A 19663-nucleotide genomic window follows, 5' to 3' on the forward strand; every position below is an offset into this window, starting at 1 on the left:
GAAAAAGCACGGTACCTCCTGAGAACTTCAACTGCTACAGTTCAAGGGGTATCCATTTGTATGTGGAGGGGGAGAGGCAGGGGCGATGGATTGGGGGTGGGTAGGGGTGGTGAGGGAGGGAGGATCAGAGAAGAGCAGTGTCAAGAAATGAGATGGGAGAGATACACAAAGCCAGAACATGAAAGGCATTTGTGCCACATTAAGGAGTTTGAATATTACTTGGAGGATAACCGAGAAACCATTAATGAGTTTTAATGAAGAAGCATGGCTAGATTTGGCCTTGTGGAAAAATAGCAAAACTGGCGAGAAAGGAATAAGAGGCAAGATTGGAAGCAAGACAACTTTAGTTAGACCGCTCTTGCAATAATCCAGGATGTTTGTGGTTTAGGCTCGAAGTGAAGAAAATGCAGTCAAACAGAGGCCAGAAGTAATCCGAGTCAAGACATTATTTCTAGGGTAGGGTGGAGATCATTCACGCTTTCTGCTATGCGGGGCCACATGAGGGAGAAGAAGTCAAGAATGACTCTGAGGTTCTGACTTGGACACCTCCGTGGAGGGTGTTTTCTGCTGTCAGGCCCCCAGATTTAATTCTCAGGAGGGACCTCAGAAGTACCTTAACAGTTTGACATTAACAGTTCGAGCCTATCTCACAGTGTATGTCCTCAGCCTCATAATTTTGGAAATAATAGACTGTAGGAATCATCCTGGAACATCACTTTCCTGAAGTCCGTATCTGAGACAGCTGTAGGTATCCAAGTATGAATTAATAAGCTCTTCCCACAAAATAAAGAATCCTAAGATTATCGACTTCACTTAACAAAGCTAAGTAGATTGAAAAGACATGAAGATGTATGGAATAAAATTTCTTTATGGGTATAGAGGAGGCAAACTGCTTTCACTAATCCTCTGATTTCAGGCTCTCTCTAGACTCACACTGTACATTCCTAGATTTGAAAGTTGAGGACTCAGAAAAATGCTTTTCGGAGGGCAGACAAATGGGATGGTGGAGGTTCAGATACCATTTTCAAGGATCACAGTCCTTCCGTGTACAACACTGGGTGTAACGATCGGGCTGTTCCCCGTCCACACTGCTACTTAGAATATTCTCCAATTCTGAAATAAAGGGCATCTAAATTATTATACATGTAGAGTTGCATTATCAGATGAAACTTCAGTAATAAGTGTAATACATCAAGGCCCATGACCCAAACGATGGATGATCCCTATTCCACGTCCTCAGTTGAACAGGTTTTTGAGCTATTTTGAACAAATCTGTCTGCCTCAAATGCTTTTTCACGTAAGAGGATTCAGCAAATATTGACCGGAAGAGCTGGACGTGACTTGACCGCCCTTTGGAAGGTTCTCTTCCATCAGCTGGGTATAGCTGTTTTTGTTTTTTTTTTCCTCATGTAATCCTCCTAGCTCTCCTTGACGTAGATATTATTATTATCATCCCTCAAACCTAACGAGGATAAACTTGAAGTTCAGAGAGGTCAAGAACTTTAGGCACATAGGCACTTCGCTAGAAGGGAGTGGAGTGCTGCCTTTGAAGTGGTTTTCTGAGTTCAAGTGCGGGGTCCCCAAAGCAGCGTGCCTGGTACTCATTCCCGGGCGTCTGTGGGCCAGAGCTGGAGAAAAAGGCTTGCTCGCCCTCAGCAGCCTGGCTTCCCCGCCCTCAGCAGCCTGGCTTCCCGAGCCCGCGGGAACTGGCCTCTTCGTTCCGTCCCTGCGGTGCTGCGCTGCCATCGCCAGGCCCTTCGGATGCAAATCCCCCAAGGAGAATCGCAGCCTTTGAGATTCCGGAACCCAGATGCTGTGTCAGTCGTGCAGCTTTCGCTTGGCTGGGGTCCGGGTGGAGGGGGACCGCCCCGTCTCTCTCCTGCGAGGTAATTGTGTGCGGAGCTGTAAGTTGACTTAAAACCGAGAGGGCAGGGAGCAGCCGCGAGGCAAAAACTTTCCCTTTCTACAGTTTGGCTCTCAGTGATGTCACAGCTTTTCTGGGTTCTTCTCGGCGACGTGCACCCCCTTCGAACCCGATACCAGGTGCCCAAAAGGGGGTGCTGGGCGTCACCCTGCTGGAGATGCTCCGAGCCTCCGCAAGCCCTCTCCGGGTCGGACTCGGCAGACAAGGAGGGGCGCGCGGAACTCGTGGGCAGGGCCCGCGGTGAAGTCGGGCGGGCGGGGCCAGGGGGCAGGCAGGTGAGGGAGGTCGGGGGAGGCGGGGGCGGGAGCCGCGGTGGCACCACGTGTCCGTCCGGGGCGGGGCGGCCGGGCGTGCCCTCGGGGCCCTGCGCGAGCTGCCGCAGCGGTGGCGGCGCGTCGGCCCCTCAGCAGCCGGCGGCCGCAGAGCGCGCCGGCTCAACGCAGTCTCCTCGCCCCGGTGCCCGCAGGTGCCTCCTCCTGGACGGCGGCAGCGGCGGCGCGAGGAGCCGGCGGGCGGCAGCGCGATGGGACCCCTTCGGGAGACCAAGGTAAGGAGGGCACGTCCTGCGGGCGCGGATGGCAGTGTCCGCGAGCGCCGGGGGGAGAGGAGTGGTGAGCACTGCGGGCAAGGAGGTCAGGTGAGAGCTGGAGGGGTGACGTTTAGAGTGTGGTAAACGGGGACAAGGAGGTGGTGGGCACGAGGAGAAGGCGGGGGACAGTTGCTCAGGTGATGAGACCTGGGAGATGGGCAGGTGACACTGTGTTTGGAGGGTTGTTGACCCGAGGATTAAAAAGATTGACTCTGGTTAATCCCATCCCCTGAAATTGGAGATTTGGGATCCAGCTCTCAGTCGATGTCCTCTGTGTGTGATGTGGATAAAAAAGGATTTGATGTATTGGGGACTGAGAAATAAGGACTCCAGCACTGGTTCAAGGTCTGCCTTGTGCCGAGCGGAGTGGCTGACGGGTGATACCCGCTGGGTGACTGATGTGCAGAGCAAACCCCGAGGCTGGGTGCGGCTTTCTCCCCTGGATAGGGTGGATGCCTGAGCGACCGCGGGACTTAACCGCGGCTGGGGCTTTCCCTTCAATTCCTGCACTGTGAGGGCCTCCCAGAGGTGTTTACTTTGGCAGCGACCCTTCCTGGTAAGCCTCGTGGAAATGAGCAGGAGGTCATGTTTCCAAATAGTGTTTGTTACCTAATCCAAAGCCCTTTTTCAATTGCAGAGGTTGGAGTGAGCAGTGGGGTTTTTTTGCGAAGAGCTCCTCCTAGGAGTCCATTTTAATAAGCAAGGGTGGTGGTGACCCCGAAAAGCACTGGACTGACTGCAGGCCCGTTCTGCTTCTAGATGATGTGCAGCAGTTTGGCTGAGCATCTTTGCCTCTTTTAGCCTCAGTTTCCTCATCTGTAAATAGGGACACAAATTCGTGTCCTCCCTATGGCCTCGGTTGTAAAGATTAAACAAGATAATGGTTGGGAAAGCACTTTAAAAATTGAAAAATATTGCTAAAATACTACTTTTTAGGCATTTTTAAAACCAAGGAAGGCACGGCCCTCGGCATTTAATTCTGTGTTTTGAAGGAGAGAGAGAGAAAAATCTCTTCATATGGGTGACCTGTAAGGAAAACAAAAGCTAAACATGATGTAAAAGGTGGAGCCATCTTACTGGGTATTGGATTTTTGTTTGCTTTTCTGTTGGCAACAAGCCTTGTGTACCAGGATATTAATGAATAATTAAAATCCTGGCCGGAAGAGAGGGGATTTGAAAGATCAGGCTGCATGATCTATCAGGAAAGAATTGTTTCAGGTATAGGGGTCTACTTGTGAGGAGACAGGAAAACAGAAGTGAAAGTATCACAGCGAATTCAGGGAAAGCAAAATGGAAGTCTGGAGGAAATCAAGTAATAAGCCAGAGTGTGCTGTGAGTTATAAAGTGCCTTTGACAGAGCGGAAAGCTTAGATGTGATAGGAAAAGCCAGAATGAGAAGGTGAGTTAGGAACTGCATGAGAGAACGGAATAGCTTTTCTGCTAGCGGCTGGAAGTGTGCGTGTGTGTGTGTGTGTGTGTGTAAGTACATCCGTGCTGGAGTGTGTGCTCTTCAGTAAATTAGAAGGCTTAGCTGAGTAGAAGAGTTCTGGAGTTCATTTTAGCTACTGAAACAAGGACTACTCTGTGAAGATTCAATATTCAGAAACGTGGCTTCTTAGAAACTGAGCCCAGAAGCAGACTGGAGTTCAGAGGGGGCAACAAATGTTCTTTTGTTTTATTTCTGATGTCCAATTTGGAGAAGGAGCAGAGAGTGCAGCACCATGAGAAGGAGATTTCCCGAAGCCGGATTCCCCGTTTGATTCTTCGGCCCCATCTGCCTCGGCAACAGCACCAAGTGTCCCCAGCCTCTGAGTCTCCCTTCTCGGAGGAAGAGAGCAGAGAGTTCAACCCCAGCAGCTCTGGGCGCTCAGCGAGGACCATTAGCAGCAACAGCTTCTGCTCAGGTACAGTACCCGTGGGAATGAAGGCAGGAAGTGTGTACATTGCCTGGCATTGTAAATGCATCTGGAATGGGCCCCTTAGAGTCTAGGACTGGACGTTTGTTATTAGCATGAATGATATGAGGTTGCATCTTTTTGGCTGTTTTGACCTACGAACACAGCAGTTTCAAATGGTTCAACCTAATGAAATTTCATACCTGTTTTTATATGTTATTCTAGTTGATAATTTACTATATGAAATCTAACTCCTTGCTTCTATGACTGTTTGTAAAATGTATTCCTTTGTTAAATCTGGAAAAAGTAGCTTACATTTTATACTAGCAGTCTTTGTAAGCCTGTGTACTTCTGTTAATGGAATCCTCAAAGATAAAGCAAGTCCTAATGAATGAGGTCAGGATCAAGGTGGTTTATTTCCCAGGACCGGCCTGACCTTGTATTTTAGAGGGAAAGAGCACAGGCTTTGTAACCTTACAGGCCTGGACCGGAATCCCTGGCCTTTCTAGCCCTTACAAGCTGTGTGACCTTGGGCAAGTCGCTTAATCTCCTTAAGCCTCAGTTGTTACATCCATAAAATGGGATGATAATACCTACCTTGTAGAGTAGCCGAGAGGTTGAGAGAGACCACGTACCTAAGTATATTCCTAGTGCAGGTCCTGGCCTGTAGAGGTGCTTAATAAATGATGTTTCTTAATACAAAGAACATATGTCAGTTTTAATACATGTTTGAAGAAGTTTCCTTAGAGTTGTGAGTATATTTGGTAAAGGCATAAATCTCTTCCTAGAGGTGCCACCGTTACCTCTTGACAGAGCCTATTATACAAATTGAAGCACATGACTTAGAAGGACTTGTATTCTTTGAGAAGTATTAGGAATTTGGATAAAATTTAAAGGAGTGACTGTCTTATGATTCATGAAAACTGTTTCACAGAGGATGATTTTTAGAATTTATTTAGGCAAAATGTAATTTGAAGGTTAGCACATGCATGAAAACGGACATATGAATCAAGGTGCTATGATTAATGCCCTAATTTAGCAGGATACAATATTCCATTGTATTTAGTATTGGTGATTACATTTTCAGGGATTTTAAAAGTGTAGCTTTAGGGTTTCCCTGGTGGCGCAGTGGTTGGGAGTCCTCCTGCCAATGCAGGGGACACGGGTTCGTGCCCCGGTCCGGGAAGATCCCACATGCCGCGGAGCGGCTGGGCCCGTGAGCCATGGCCGCTGATCTTGCGCGTCCGGAGCCTGTGCTCCGCAGCGGGAGAGGCCACAACAGTGAGAGGCCCGCGTACCACAAAAAAAAAAGTGTAGCTTTAGATTTATTATATACTTTCACAAAATAATTCCACCCAATGCATAAGTTGTATATTAGAAATACTGTGCTGCTTATTTTTATATTTTTTTCTCTACAATGCTTCAGAGTCTCTACTTGGTTTTGAAAAAATTCTATCAAAGTATTATATTTTAAAACGTGTTGCTGAACCCAGTGTAAAATGGAAACCCACTGATGGTTTGCTTGACACTGTCCCAGGAAGAAAGACAAAGGAAAACTTCTGGAGCAGTTAAGATTCCAAAAACCCAGAGTCGTATTTGCAGAATGTAATGCTGTTTACTTTCACTCCATTTTGGAGTTCAAGAATCACTCTGGTTGAATGTGGATGAACCCAGGGGAATATCATTTCACACTGACACGGCTTTGTTTACATAACTCAATTCCACATTTATTCCTGAAATTCTCTCCACATAATCATTCTCTCTCTGACTGACTTCACGGTGAGCAGTGTTACCAGCAAAAAAGAAAAAGTTGGTCAAAACAAAAGAAAAATCCCCAAATAGATCTTAGAAAATATATTTGGCAAACAAATAAAATTGTTAACTTTGGCCATGAATCATTCTTTCCAAGACCCATTTCCTGGATCAACCCTCCTTCCCAGGAGACCTGTCTCCCACTAAGGCCATAATGCTGTACATGAAAACTGAAAGTAGATATTGATCCTTCTGCCATTAACTAGTTGAGAATTGAGTGGCAGAAGCATCTAATGATGGGTGTCTATAAACCTACCTTTCGATCTTTAGCCTTGAACCCTGCCTCCAGATAGGACTCCCTCTGTTCCTGGGTCTCATCTTCCTGCTTGGCTATTCCCCAAGGTTTGGGTTGATGCCTTGTCGTTCTTTGCTTTCCTTTCCTAAGAGCCCTGGTAAAGCCCCATGACGGCTTTTGAGTGCTGTGCTGACTAAAATTGACAGGAGTGAGGTCTTTGGGGGGCATGTTAATGATGCTTTAGGAGGTCAGTTGGTGGATGGGAAATAAATGGGTTTAGTACTATGGGAGTATTAAAGCTGCAGGCAATGAGGTAGAGACTGTAAAACATGTCCAACCAGCAGGGGGAAATAGCTGGTTTTAGTCCAGCCACTTCAACACTGAAGCTGCAATACGTGTTGGTTATCATGGCGGTTAGGTCAGAGACCAAGGTACATGCAAATCTTAAAACTACCGTCCTCTGCTAGAATGAAACCCAGATAATTTAGAGATGTCTGTTGCTGCTGTAACTTCATAACCTTACTGTGATTGTGGTGCATTCGTTTGTTTTCTTTATAAATCATCACATTCGCTAATGTGAAAGAGGGCATGAAGCGTTAGAGGGGTTCTTACAATCTGATAGTGAAATTAGAGACGAAGATGTTACTCAAACACAATGCAATTTAATTTGAAAATTACAGTTTTAAAACTGCAAACTGGAGTCTTTCCCTAAATCTGTATCAAAGGCGGTATTAATTGTGAAGAGCATCAAATGTCCTAAGATATTCAGTTTTTAAAAGAAGGATAATTCATCGAGTTTACATAAAGTGAACTTTACTTATTATAAAGGACTGACTATCCTTTATTTTGAGAGACTGGCTTTCCTATCATTTATATTATAACAAAAAAAGCCAAATAGTGGTTGGAGTTGTACTTCAGCAAAATAAATGACAACTCTATGTTGAAATGGCCTCCACCCTCACGTTTTTCCTTTAAGTTTTACTGGTCTGTGAAATTAAAAGCCCGGGCGCTATTTTCAGAGTGACCTGTCCGTTTTTACCTGCTTTTCCTCCCTCCCTCCACTGCCTTCTTCTCCCTTTCCTTCCCACAGGAGCCTTGAGAGGAACATTTAATGATTTGATATTCTATGTGCTAATTTGTATGTTGTCTCTATCTCATTTCAGAGGGAAGAAGCTGTATGTGACCTTTTGCAATTCATTGAGGGCGTGTCCCCAGAGCTTTTCTTTTAATAGCTTCTTATTAGCAGAATTTCTCTGAAGAGATGCATATGTTTTGTGCATTTCATCAGCACGTTTCATTTTGCACTTGGACGTCATTCTCCTGTTAAAAGAGTCTATTCTTTACAACTTGTACTGGGTCTTAGTCACTATGACCTCAGGTCGGCACAGTTAAGCTTATATTGTATTGGAGACCAGGTCCTATTTTGTGTGCATGGCAAGGTAAACACTGTACGTTCTTAATGAATGTTAACTAATGCTTTCTTAGAAAAAAAAAAAAAGAATACATAAGGAAGTACAGTTACTAACAAGCTAATAGAAAAAAAAAACCACCCTGCTTTCATGTCCTCTCTTTTATTTTTAGTCAGTTTATTTTTTTAACCAATATTTTGGCATCAAATCACCCTATCTCCCTTCTCTCTCACTCCCCTCCGCATGTTTCCTGTTTTAACATGCCCACGAGAAGTGATAAAACCCCTATTTGTGCTTTGTGTTCTGGGTGTGGCCCATTGAATCTGGGCCTCTGTGCACTTTTCTCCCCGTTTTGTGTTGGCAGTGCATTGTGTTTGCGTGTTTGTCGTGCCACAACTCCAGCCTCTATTAGAAAAGCTAATGACCTGGGCAAGTTAGTCACATACAGCAGTCATCTGACGTGGTTAGCAGCGTGACATACATTTCTTTTTGCTCAGATGAGGCAATAATTACCCCTTAGAACTAGGAGGCAGATGGATCGCTGGGTTTTAGGCTAGTTCTCCTTGGGGTGCCTTGTAAACATGGCAGGTGGGGGAAATGATGCATATAGTGCACTGATGGTTTTATGGGAGACCAGTGATTTCCCCGAGTCATATCCATGTTTCTAATGTGCACGCACATACACAGTCAAGTTTATGACTTAACCCATTAAGAAACACGTACCAGGGCTTCCCTGGTGGCGCAGTGGTTGAGAGTCCGCCTGCTGATGCAGGGGATACGGGTTCGTGTCCCGGTCCGGGAAGATCCCACATGCCACGGAGTGGCTGGGCCCGTGAGCCATGGCCACTAAGCCTGCGCGTCCAGAGCCTGTGCTCCGCAACAGGAGAAGCCACAGCAGTGAGATGCCCGCGTACCGCAAAAAAAAGAAAGAAACATGTACCAGATCAGTCAACTGAACAAGACAGAATCCAAGATTCTTCACAGTCTAATCCTGAGTAGGGTGTTTGCAGAAAGTACTTTGGTAGTTACAGTGGCCGAGGAGGAATCCTTCTTTGAGTGTTAATGACCTAGAGGTAATCATTGTTGCTGTTTGTGGGAAGTACAATTACGGCAAATTATAACCTGACTAGTGCCCTGCCGCGGCATGATAATGCCTCCAAAAATTTGCCTGGCCTTGCCAAACAGAAATATTTCTGCTATGCTTTTGTCCAGTTGAGGAAACTTGGCATCTGGATAGAGTAAGCCTTTGAACATAATGATCAGAATTGAGATGAACTGATTGGAGTGAGCTGCAGTACTGAATTACACTATAGGTGAATGACTGCCAACATGCTGTGAAGAAAAAAAACAAAAACCCTAAGAATTTAGTACCATTTTAATGAGCGTGGGACCTAGGCACTGTTGCATAATATATATTTCAAGTGCTTAGCTGCCTCAGTGTCAGAAATAAGTACCCAAAGAAATAAGTTACAAATGAAGGGCACACAATGTTTCTTTGAGGATGTGGGAACTGCAATCAGGGGGACAAGAACAAAATTTTTGACATTTAATAAAAAAATTACTTAGCAATGGGAACAGTAAAAGATAATCATGTTGGGGGCTTCCCTGATGGCGCAGTGGTTGAGAGTCCGCCTGCCGATGCAGGGGACACGGGTTCGTGCCCCGGTTCCGGAGGATCCCACGTGCCGCGGAGCGGCTGGGCCCGGCTGGGCCCATGAGCCATGGCCGCTGAGCCTGCGCGTCCGGAGCCTGTGCTTCGCAACAGGAGAGGCCACAACAGTGAGAGGCCCGCATACCGAAAAAAAAAAAAATGTATTACGCAATAAGCATCTATTCAGTGCCTCCTAAGGATCAGGCTAAGGCTACAAAGATGAATAAAACACAGGGATTGGAAAAATCAATTATTTTACTGCCTTAAACCTGACACCAAAATAAATGGGATGCCACATCTTTGGATGTGTTTCCCACACAGCTGAGTTTATCTCACTGATTTTGTGTGTAGTCCCTCTTACCCACACCCACTCCACACATACTCCTTCCTTGTCATTTGAGTTTGTTGCTCCATTTATTATCTGCATTGGCCTCTCACATTTCATAAGCCCAAGGGTTCAAAGAAGTAGCATTCATTAGTGTGGTGTAGTAGATAAACATGAGCCTTGGCATCAGCAGACCTGAGTTAAAAGCATGAAATGAGATTAGAAAGGTGGGCAGGGCCAGGTCAGGAACGGTTTTGTTTGCCGTGTGAAAAACTTGACCCCCGAGATCCAGGGTCTATACAGGAGCTGGACCAGTAACATAAAGAGTGAGGCCACCTGGATAGATGACAATAGAATTAGAGTCTAGAACCGGACAGTGTATGCCCCTTCTAACAATATTCAGAATTCTTAAAATTCAGCTTTTTTTTTCTCTTACTATCTGGGCCGAATAGCACGCATAAGTAGTTGGATATGGCACACGGGCTGCCATTTTGCAATTGCTAAACATCTTCCAGAACCAGTGAAGGGTTTTCAGCAGGGGAGGGTTGTCTGGTTTATGCCTAGATTTATAACTCAGAAAAATCTTTCTAATCACATGTTGGAGAGTGGATAGGAGGAAACAGGGAGTGACGGGGAGGAACGTGCCTGGTCTGAAGGCCATTGTGGTGACAGTCTAAGTGAAAAATGATAAAGTAATATGTGTGAGGGTGGGCCCCAGAACATATGTGTCTGAATCACCAATTACAAGTGGAATGGTGTCTAAATTTCCACTGGACGAACCCAAATGGAGGAGCAGGACTGGGGAGAAGGATGAGTCTGGTGAATGAGTTCAGATTAGGATTTGTTGCATTTGAGATAAAGGTCTGGAGCTGTGAAGAGAAGTCAGAGATGTTGGTAGCTGAAGTGAAGGGACTTGATGATACAGGTTTCCCCACTGTCTTAAAGTAGAACAGCCTAGGAAACCTTTTGTAAGCAGAAATGACATAGAGCGAAGAAGCAGTCACCTTAGGACACGTCTTGCTAACGGATGCCCAAAATAAGGTAAAGCACAGACGCAACAGACACAGTTCAAAGCTCTGGCAGCTTGATGCTGAGATGCCGAGTGTAGTTCCTGGAGGACCAGCTCTGCGGCCACACTCACGGCTCGGGCCGCACGCTACCTCTACAACAGATCGATACAAAACATATGCTGAATGCTATTTTCGATACTTGGGTTTTTTCATAAAAGCAAACATTCTCTTCAGATTTCTTTCGGTTATCGAAAACAATGCGAATGTAGGTCTTTCCTGAAAGTGAAAAGCAAACTTTTTTTTGTAAAGCAAACTTTCTAAATATGGGGGATGGCTGTCATTACCAACGGGGATAACATGGAGGAAGAAAGTTAGAGGACCCTGGCTAGAACTCTGAGATAAAATGAGAGGACGCAGAAAAAGGACACTGAGGCATCTGAGAACAAGCAACAGAGGGGGAGGAGGTGAGCCAGGAGTGACCGTGTCTCCAATCCCAAAGGACGAGTGCGTTCCCAGAAGAAAGCAGCCAACAGGTTCAGATATCGGTCGCAGCAAGAGTAAGTAAGGTGTGTATGTAAAAGTGCTCAAGGATGAGACCTCTAGGTTATCAGGGATCTTAGGCAGAAACAGTCCCAGAAAACTGTGGGGATGGACTCCAGATTGCACCAGGCTGAGATGTGAATGGGAGGTACAAAATAGGGTGTAGAGAACTTTTTTAAAAAGCTTAACAGGGATGGGAAAGAGGGAGTAGAATAAAAACAAGGGTTGCATTTAAAGTAAAGATAGGGTGTTTATCAAATCACAGACATTTTGATAAAGTGTTTAGGCTGAGGGAAAATAGACAAGAAAAAAGAGAGAGAGAGGCTGAAAATAGTAGAGAAGTGATAACTCTGTAATAAGACCAAGGTAGACCAAGAAAGACACATATGGGAAGAAAATAAAGGCCTGAGGTGAATATAGGTAAGTTTATTCATAGGTCAGGGTAGGTAGCTGAAGGATACATTTCACAGTCTAGGTTAGGTGCTTCTTCTTTATGCTTCCTCTATCAGACTGCGTGACCTGGTTTGAAATTTTCGTATTTAGTTACCTGACTCTCCAGTAGACTGTAAGCTCCATGAAGGCAGGAACACTATAGTTCCTTGCACTATACCTGACACACAGCGGTTGCTTAATGAGTATTTATTGGAACTTGGTAGAAGGTATAATTAGGAAGACAGGACAAGTGAAATATTTTCATTCATTTAATGCATTGAGAGCAGGATACTTAGTTGCCGAGGAGGTAAAACAACTAGAATGGTACCCAATACTCAATGTAATAGGTTTATTCAGTGAAGGAAACATTTCTGTCCAGAGGAGTTCAGCATCTCTAAATGTCAAAAAGAGTCATTTGTGTAACAGGACCGTGCCTCCAGTGCTGTGGTAGCTAGAAGAGAGCTCTCTTGCTAAGAAAATAAGAAAATACCCCACTCAAGAGTTGGTACTCAGAAGCTAGGAGAAAAACAGCAGCCGGTTTATTTTTTATTTGTTTACTTTCTTGTGTGTATATGTAAGTGTGAGATGTGTGTGTGAGGTGCATGTGTGTGTGTGATTGGTGTGTGTGTGTGAATATGTCATGAGTGATATACTCATACATGTGTATGACTGTATATGAGTGTGTGAGGTGTGCACACGCTTTGTGTGTCTGGTGGTGGGAGAACTGGAAGGTCTGGGTATCAGCAAAGCTTTCTGGAGGAAGTGATGCCTGAGCTCTGTTTATTCAACTCTAATCAGGCTTTCCTCCTATTCCACTGAAGTGACACCTGCCAAGTTCTCCGTGCCCTCCACCAAATCTTACGGTGGATTCTTTGTCTTCACCTCTTCATCCCCCCTGAATTCCCATCTCAGTAAACGGCACCCGCTTCATCTAGATAACAGCAGTCCAGTTTAGAGTCAAGAAGGAATTTGGCACAAAGCCACATACCCACGTTTCCCAGGACTCAACTTGACCCTGGCCACCACCTTGCCCCACCACCTAGGTGGATTTTACTCTGAGAAACCCCAGGGGAGATGCATGCACTTGGGGTCCACAAGGCTGCTGGGCGTGCCTGTATTGTAAGGTGGCTTTGCTGGTGTCTGCTCACAGTAACCACCCTAAACCTCCACTGCTGTCGGGCTTGGACAGTGGCATCTCCTGCTTTGGAGACCCAGTCCAGCCCCTCGTCTGCCAGAGCCGAGATCCTGCCCAGCTGCTCTGCGCATTGCTGGGTGTTCGTGGTGCCCGCCCTCCACTCGCTGCCCGGGTTACACTGCTCTGGCTCCAGGAAGCCAGTCGTGTTGGGCTGACTGCTCCCACTTTTGAGGGAACCCAAACCAAACTTCCCAGTGCCCATGACGGGGGCTTGCCCAGCACTCACGCCCATCCCCTAGAAACCCATCCTTCAACTTTCCCTGCTCCGTGTGAATTTTCACAGGACGCCTCCTCTTTCCTGGCTGGCTCCGTCTTATTCTCTCCTCTTTAGTGTGGGAGTCCCTGAAGGTAGGATTCATCTTAGACGCTGACCCAATTCTCAGAATTCTTGAGACCCTGTGGGCCTTAACCTGCCCTTCTATGTATTCTGAGGTGTTTGTGAGGATTATCTTTTCCTTAATGCTAATTATTATATGTTTTCAGCTCAAAACGAATAACCATGTGCAAACACATATGTCAGAGTGGATGTAATCACATTTGTAGGATTTATCTTGATTTGCTTTTTGCCAAAGTGAGATCATGCTGTACTGACCTGTGACCCTTTCTGTTTATTTAAGTAAATATTTACTGAACTCCTATTGTGGGCAAGGTGCTATCCTAGGAGCTGAACTAGAGGGATGAACAACCCTGATAGGACTCCTGACCTCCAGGAATGTGTATTCCAGGCAGTCCCTGTACCTGTCACTGCTTGTCAGGACATAGAAGTGCCCCCATTCATTGTAATGACAGCTCGTATTCCACTGTTTGCAGGGCCTTCATTTATTCAGCCATTCTTCTGTGGATGGACGTTTCATCTCTGAGGCTAACTTTCAAAATTCAGAACTTCATTTTGTGAATGTCACTGGAACTAACTTGTTCCTGAACGTATTTCTTTCTCTCTCTCTTTTCTTTCTTTGTACCTTTTCTTTAAAGTGAAGTAAATACCATGCTTCACATATATTCCCTAAAACAATTCCTTTTTTTCCAAATAGAAAACAATTGACATGTAGCAATTACACAAACTGTATATAATAAGTATTGTTTTTTCCTTAATGTTCTTTAACATTTCTCCATTTTTATGCCTTACTCCATCTTGACAAGCACTATCTTCAACTTCTCCATGTGAGAAAAAATAGAAGGAAGGGGGAAAGGATTTACATTGCTGCAGAAGAGCTCACTGTAATTCAGGTGTCCTATGAGCGGTTTGCAGTTTCCTTCTTACAAGGTTCTCAAGAGATCAAGAGATAGCTTCTTGGTGTCTGTCTCTGTGTCTCTATTCTTTCCTTCCTACCTTCCAGCTCGCCTCCCTCCCTCTCCCCTTCTCCCTCTCTGCTATCTTCTCTCAACAAGGAACCTTAAAAAAAACAAATCTTTATAAAAGTATGGCTTAGAAACTGCAAATAAACTCATATTACTAAGGAGAGGGAAGATCAGAAGTATTAGTTAACATCCTGTTTTGGAAAGATCATAACCCTGTGAAAGAAAGAGGAGGAGAAATAAAAGCTTGCGAGACAGAAGAATTCCCCACCCCCCTGCTGGGGCTCACCTGTCTCCTGGCAGTGACTGAGCCACCCAGGTTCCCAATTTCAGCATCGGCTGCTCCCTCACCCAAACTCCTAGATAATGTGTCATTATACTACATTGACTATTTGGACCAAGATATTTTCCCCTCCAAATTGCTCCTGTGGTTGCTCATACAAATCAGACAACTTGGCTCTCGGTAGAAAACCAAGTAGAGGCCCTTGTTTGAGAGACAGCACGAGTCCTGTGAAGAAACGGACCTGCCTCACCTCACTTCCCTTCACGTGCTCCTTTGCTGCCGAGTGCTGCACCAGAATGACTTTTATGGGAGCACTCAAGGCTCCAAAATAGCTCAGAAATCCCGGGAATGTTTATATGGGAAATGATTATTTTGTCTCCAAGAAACCAGGGAAACGTTCATTAAATAATTTCTCAGTCCTCCACTTGGTTTTCATAGACGTGGGTTGCATGTCTTCGTGGAGGTGCTTCGTTCCAATTACTGTAACAAGCTCACCTCCATCGGCACACACATACGCTCGCGTTTACACATCCTTCAGAGAAATTAAGTTCCCTTTGACCCCTCATCACCTTGCACCTGCCATCTTATTTCCCTGCTCCTTTTCACAAGCAAAACTTCTCCAAAATCCTATCTCCGTAATTTGCCCTTGTCAAGCACCTGAGTGACCATGTTGGCGAATCTGACATTCTCTTGTCTGTCCTCATTTTCCTTGATTTCCCAGAAGCACTCAACACGGTTTAACAAGGTTCTTTCTTAGGAAAGATTTTCCTCCTTGGCTCCTGAGGTCCCACCCTCTGAGGGTCTTTGTTAGCTCCATCCCATCCCTTCCCCCCTTACAGTGTCAGGTGCCTCAGTCTTCAGCCCTGCTCTTTTCCTGCCCTCCCCAAGGGCTCAAATCTTTAAATTCCTCACTTGTAGGATGGTGATGCTCCCCGAACTGACCTCTCCTCTGAGCTTTAGGCTCGCATATCCAACTGCCTACTTGATATCTCCAGTGTCCTGGTTAATTTGTGTCTCAGATTTAACGTATCAAAACCAGAATTCTTAGTTTCACCCCCCACAAACTCATAAACCCATTTTTCTCCAAACTCAGAAGTGACCACCATATTCTCCATTGCTGAAGCAAAGAACCTAGAAGGTATTCTTGACCCCTTTCTACTTTTCATTGTCATATCTTTTTTTTTTTTTTTTTTTTTTTTTTGCGGTACGCGGGCCTCTCACTGTTGTGGTCTCTCCCCTTGCGGAGCACAGGCTCCGGACGCGCAGGCTCGGCGGCCATGGCTCACGGGCCCAGCCGCTCTGCAGCATGTGGGATCTTCCCGGACCGGGGCACGAACCCGTGTCCCCTGCATCGGCAGGCGGACTCTCAACCACTGCGCCACCAGGGAAGCCCTCATTATCATATCTTAATGCTTCCAATTATGTTTCCAAAACGTATCCCCAATCCATCTCCTTTTCTCAATTTTTACTACTACCACCCCAAACCACTGTCATCTCTCATTTCTCCTATGACAGTGGTCTCCACGTGGGTTTATTGCTTCTAAGCCTTCATTCCTAAAGGGACCACACAGCAAGGGGGTTAAGAAGGAGCCTCTGGAGTTAGCCTCTTTGGATTCATATCCACAGCTTACTGTGGCCTCAGGGGGGTGGCTTAAGCTCTAGTGCTGGTTTTGTATGCCTATCTTATTAGTGTCTGTCTCAAAGAGATTAAGTTAATTACATGCGTTAAGTAAGTGTTTAGTATTCTAAACATACCTGGTACTTAGTAGACACTCAATAAATATTAGCAAGAGATAACATCACTAATTCAGTCTGTTCTCCACAGACCAATCATGGTCATCTGCTGCTTAATGCACACGATGGCTTCCATTGCACTGGAGATTAATGTAGGTTTCCTGCCTATAATCCTGCACATGCTCAGACTTCCACCTGCCTTCAGCCTCATCATCAATTCTCTGCCCTCAGCTTTCCGGGCCTCTTCTCAGTTTCCTCAATGCACCAAACTCCTTGTTCCCTCTTCCTGGACTTTTCTCTTGCCTGCCTTTTCCAGGATTGGTTCCTTCTCATTTTTTTGGTCTCAATTCAAATTACCTCTTCAGGACCTTCCATGACAACCTGCCTAATGAAGTACCTTCCTACCTCCCACCCAGTTAGTCTCTATAATATCACCCAGTTTGTTTCATTAACAGTACATCACAATCAAAATTTCTTCTCTATGTGTTTTGTTACTTCTTCATTAACTGTCTCCACCACTAGAATGTGAACTCCTTGAAGACAAGGATCTTAGAGTCTTGGTCATCATTACATTTCTAATATCTTGAAGACTATCTGGCACACAATAGGAAATCAGTAGTCATTTGTGGGAAGGATGGATGGATGGATGGATGAATGAGATTCTTACACTTCAACACTGGCAATTGTGTAGTGTCACATTGTATAATACTAAAGCAAAATTAGTGTGGAGCCTTGTAGACTTGTGAATTCTCACTCCAAAAAGATGCCAAAATTAGGTGAAGGAATAGAAGTTCAAATTTTGCTACTGAAAGCCCAGAATGCAAAATTATCTGAATGGCATGCATTAAATGGTTACTGTGTTGAAGCAAAAACTGGAAACAACTAGAGTTTCTTGCCTCAAATTTTGTGGTCTGTTTATGATGGGATGGCTTCTTTCTAACAGCTTCCTTTGTCTGTTTTTAATTTGAGCATTCCCAGAATTTCTGCTCTTTCCTCTTGGAACAAACATAGGTAGGAAAATTTAGAAAACAGTTAGCTTGTGGTGGTGAGAGAAACAAGGACTTTACAGTCAGACAAACCTGAGTTTGAATCTTTGGGTCCATACCTTAGTAGCTGTGTGGCTGGATTTGTTAACCTCTCTGAGCCTCAGTTTTTCCACCTATAAAAATGAGATATTATTAAAATTATATGATAAAAATTAGTATCCTTGCCACATGATAGCTACTTAATAAATGTTACTTTTCTTACCTACCTACATCCTTTCAGAGCATTGAATGATTTGTAGTAAGAATTTCACAGGGTTCAGATTAACCATGAGTTTAAGTTATCTGTCTCCATTGGACTATCTTAAAAAATGTCAGTGTCTGGAGCAGTAAGACTAGTAACACCTATAACAGTGTCTGGCATGTAGTAGATACTCAGTAAATATTTGTTGAATGGATGAATAAATAGTCTGTAAACACTTTTGTCATTCATGAGAATCAACTAGATTTCTATGTAGTTTTAAAGTAATGTTTCCTTAAAATAGAAATGATTCTTCCTCCAAATTATGCAACTGAACATTGAACAGCATCAAACCATAACTGAATGTTTCAAGACATTATGGCACAAAACCACGTTTTCTTCTGCCTGATGTTATTTTTAAGTATGTCTTTTGGAATTATTTAGTTCAGCATTTTGGAAAACAAATGAGCTCTGAGATCTAAATTCAGAAGTGAACCAGAAGTTCTAGAGATGTTTCTTGGACTTTGAAGAAATATTTTATATGTAATCTTTAGGTTACAAGGAAGTTGAAGTAGGAACTTGGTCGTCATAATTGCCACCAAATGTGTTGGATGGCACTGGCTGTTAGACACTTTAGTTAAATATCAGGAAATTATATGACACACACACACTTTGGGCAATCCTAATATTTTAAAATGTGGATTAAAAAATATATATATATATATACGTGTGTATATATATATATTCACTTTGCAAAAAATATTCATTGCTTTCAAAATTTTATCAGAAAAGCATTTCAAAGTAATATGAACAGGATACATTTCCTAAAAATTAAGAAAATAATAATAGTACAGTTAACATCTAACCTTACACTGCATTTTAAAATGAATTCCAGATGGATTTGATATAATAAAAACTGAAATTATAAAAATCTAGAAGAAAGTGTAGGTAATAGTTAATTGATCTTGGAGTTAATAAGAAGGACATTCTAAGCATTAAAGCATTGGAAGAAATCACAAAGGAAAATATGGAGAGATTTGACAGCTAGAAATTAGAAAAGGTTGGTTGTCAAAAACATTATAAACTAAAAGCAAACAAACTTGGTGAAATATGCCAAAGGACTATGCCTTTCATATATAAGGATTTTTTACAGATCAATAAGAATTCCTTAACACCTTAATAGAAAAGCTGTCAGAGGACATGAACAATACATAGGATAAATGTAAAAATAAAAGGCCAGCAAACATATGAAGGACATTAAGCCTCACTGATAATTAAATACATGCAAACTAAAACATCAGAAATACACTTTGCATTATTAACTTGGCAAAAATGCAAACAAACTAGTATTCATTATTGGCAGGAATTTAATAAGTAGGATACTCTCATACAATATAATAGGAATATAAATTGCCTCAAATTTCTCGGAAGTCTTAGTAATCCATTTTTAGAGATATGTTCTATGAGAATAAAAATTTTGACAAGAGATTTATCTGTAAAATGTGGTGTTAAAGCAATTTCAATAATAGAAAATTGGAAACATCCTAAAATACCCTACAAGAAGGAATTGATTTTTAGAAACACTGTGTTCCTATTTTAAATAGTTACTTATTTAAAATAATGTTTTTGAGAAATTAAATAAAACACTTTGACACTTTTAAAAACATACCCAAAGAAGAGAGAATACTACAATGAACACCAATAAGCTGCTTGTCCACTTTATCCAGATTAATAGCAAGATACTGTCATATTTGCTACATCTATCCCTTTTTCTCTTTTACTTTGCTGAAGCATTTTAAAGCATATATCCAGACATCATGTTATTTCATGTCTACCTACATACCTCAGCATGCTTTCTTAAAAAAAATGGACATTTTCTTACATAATCACAGTGCCATTTTCATTACTAACATAACTTAACAAGGAATTTAACATAATTCCTTGGTGCGCTAGAGAACACTGAAACTACTAGCCCTAGTTGTCTCAAAAGTGCCTGTTTGCTTCCTCATGGTTTCATTTAACCCAGAGACCAGCAAACTTTTTCTGAAAAGGACCAGCTAGGAAATATTTTCAGCTTTGCTGGCCAGATGATCTCTGTTGTAATTATTC

At 43.5% G+C, this 19663-nt stretch overlaps 1 protein-coding gene across 6 annotated transcripts in view; it reads left to right on the forward strand.

Moving 5' to 3' along the window:
* Nucleotides 1-2285: 2285 nt before the first annotated feature.
* SYBU (syntabulin) overlaps nucleotides 2286-19663 on the forward strand; it is a 71007-nt gene continuing 53629 nt past the window's right edge. For 3 of the 6 annotated variants that reach the window (XM_082601487.1, XM_082601488.1, XM_082601489.1), the window contains exons 1-2: nucleotides 2321-2471; nucleotides 4213-4417. In XM_082601487.1, coding sequence (XP_082457613.1) covers nucleotides 2448-2471; nucleotides 4213-4417 — 229 coding nt within the window. In that variant the 5' untranslated portion in view covers nucleotides 2321-2447. Of the gene's footprint in view, nucleotides 2472-4212; nucleotides 4418-19663 lie in introns of all 6 variants that reach the window. The other 3 variants (XM_082601491.1, XM_082601492.1, XM_082601490.1) reach the window with 2 other exon arrangements.

This window comes from Mesoplodon mirus (genome assembly GCF_964341445.2).
Source record: "Mesoplodon mirus genome assembly, chromosome: 16".
NCBI classification, from domain to species: Eukaryota; Metazoa; Chordata; class Mammalia; order Artiodactyla; family Ziphiidae; genus Mesoplodon; species Mesoplodon mirus.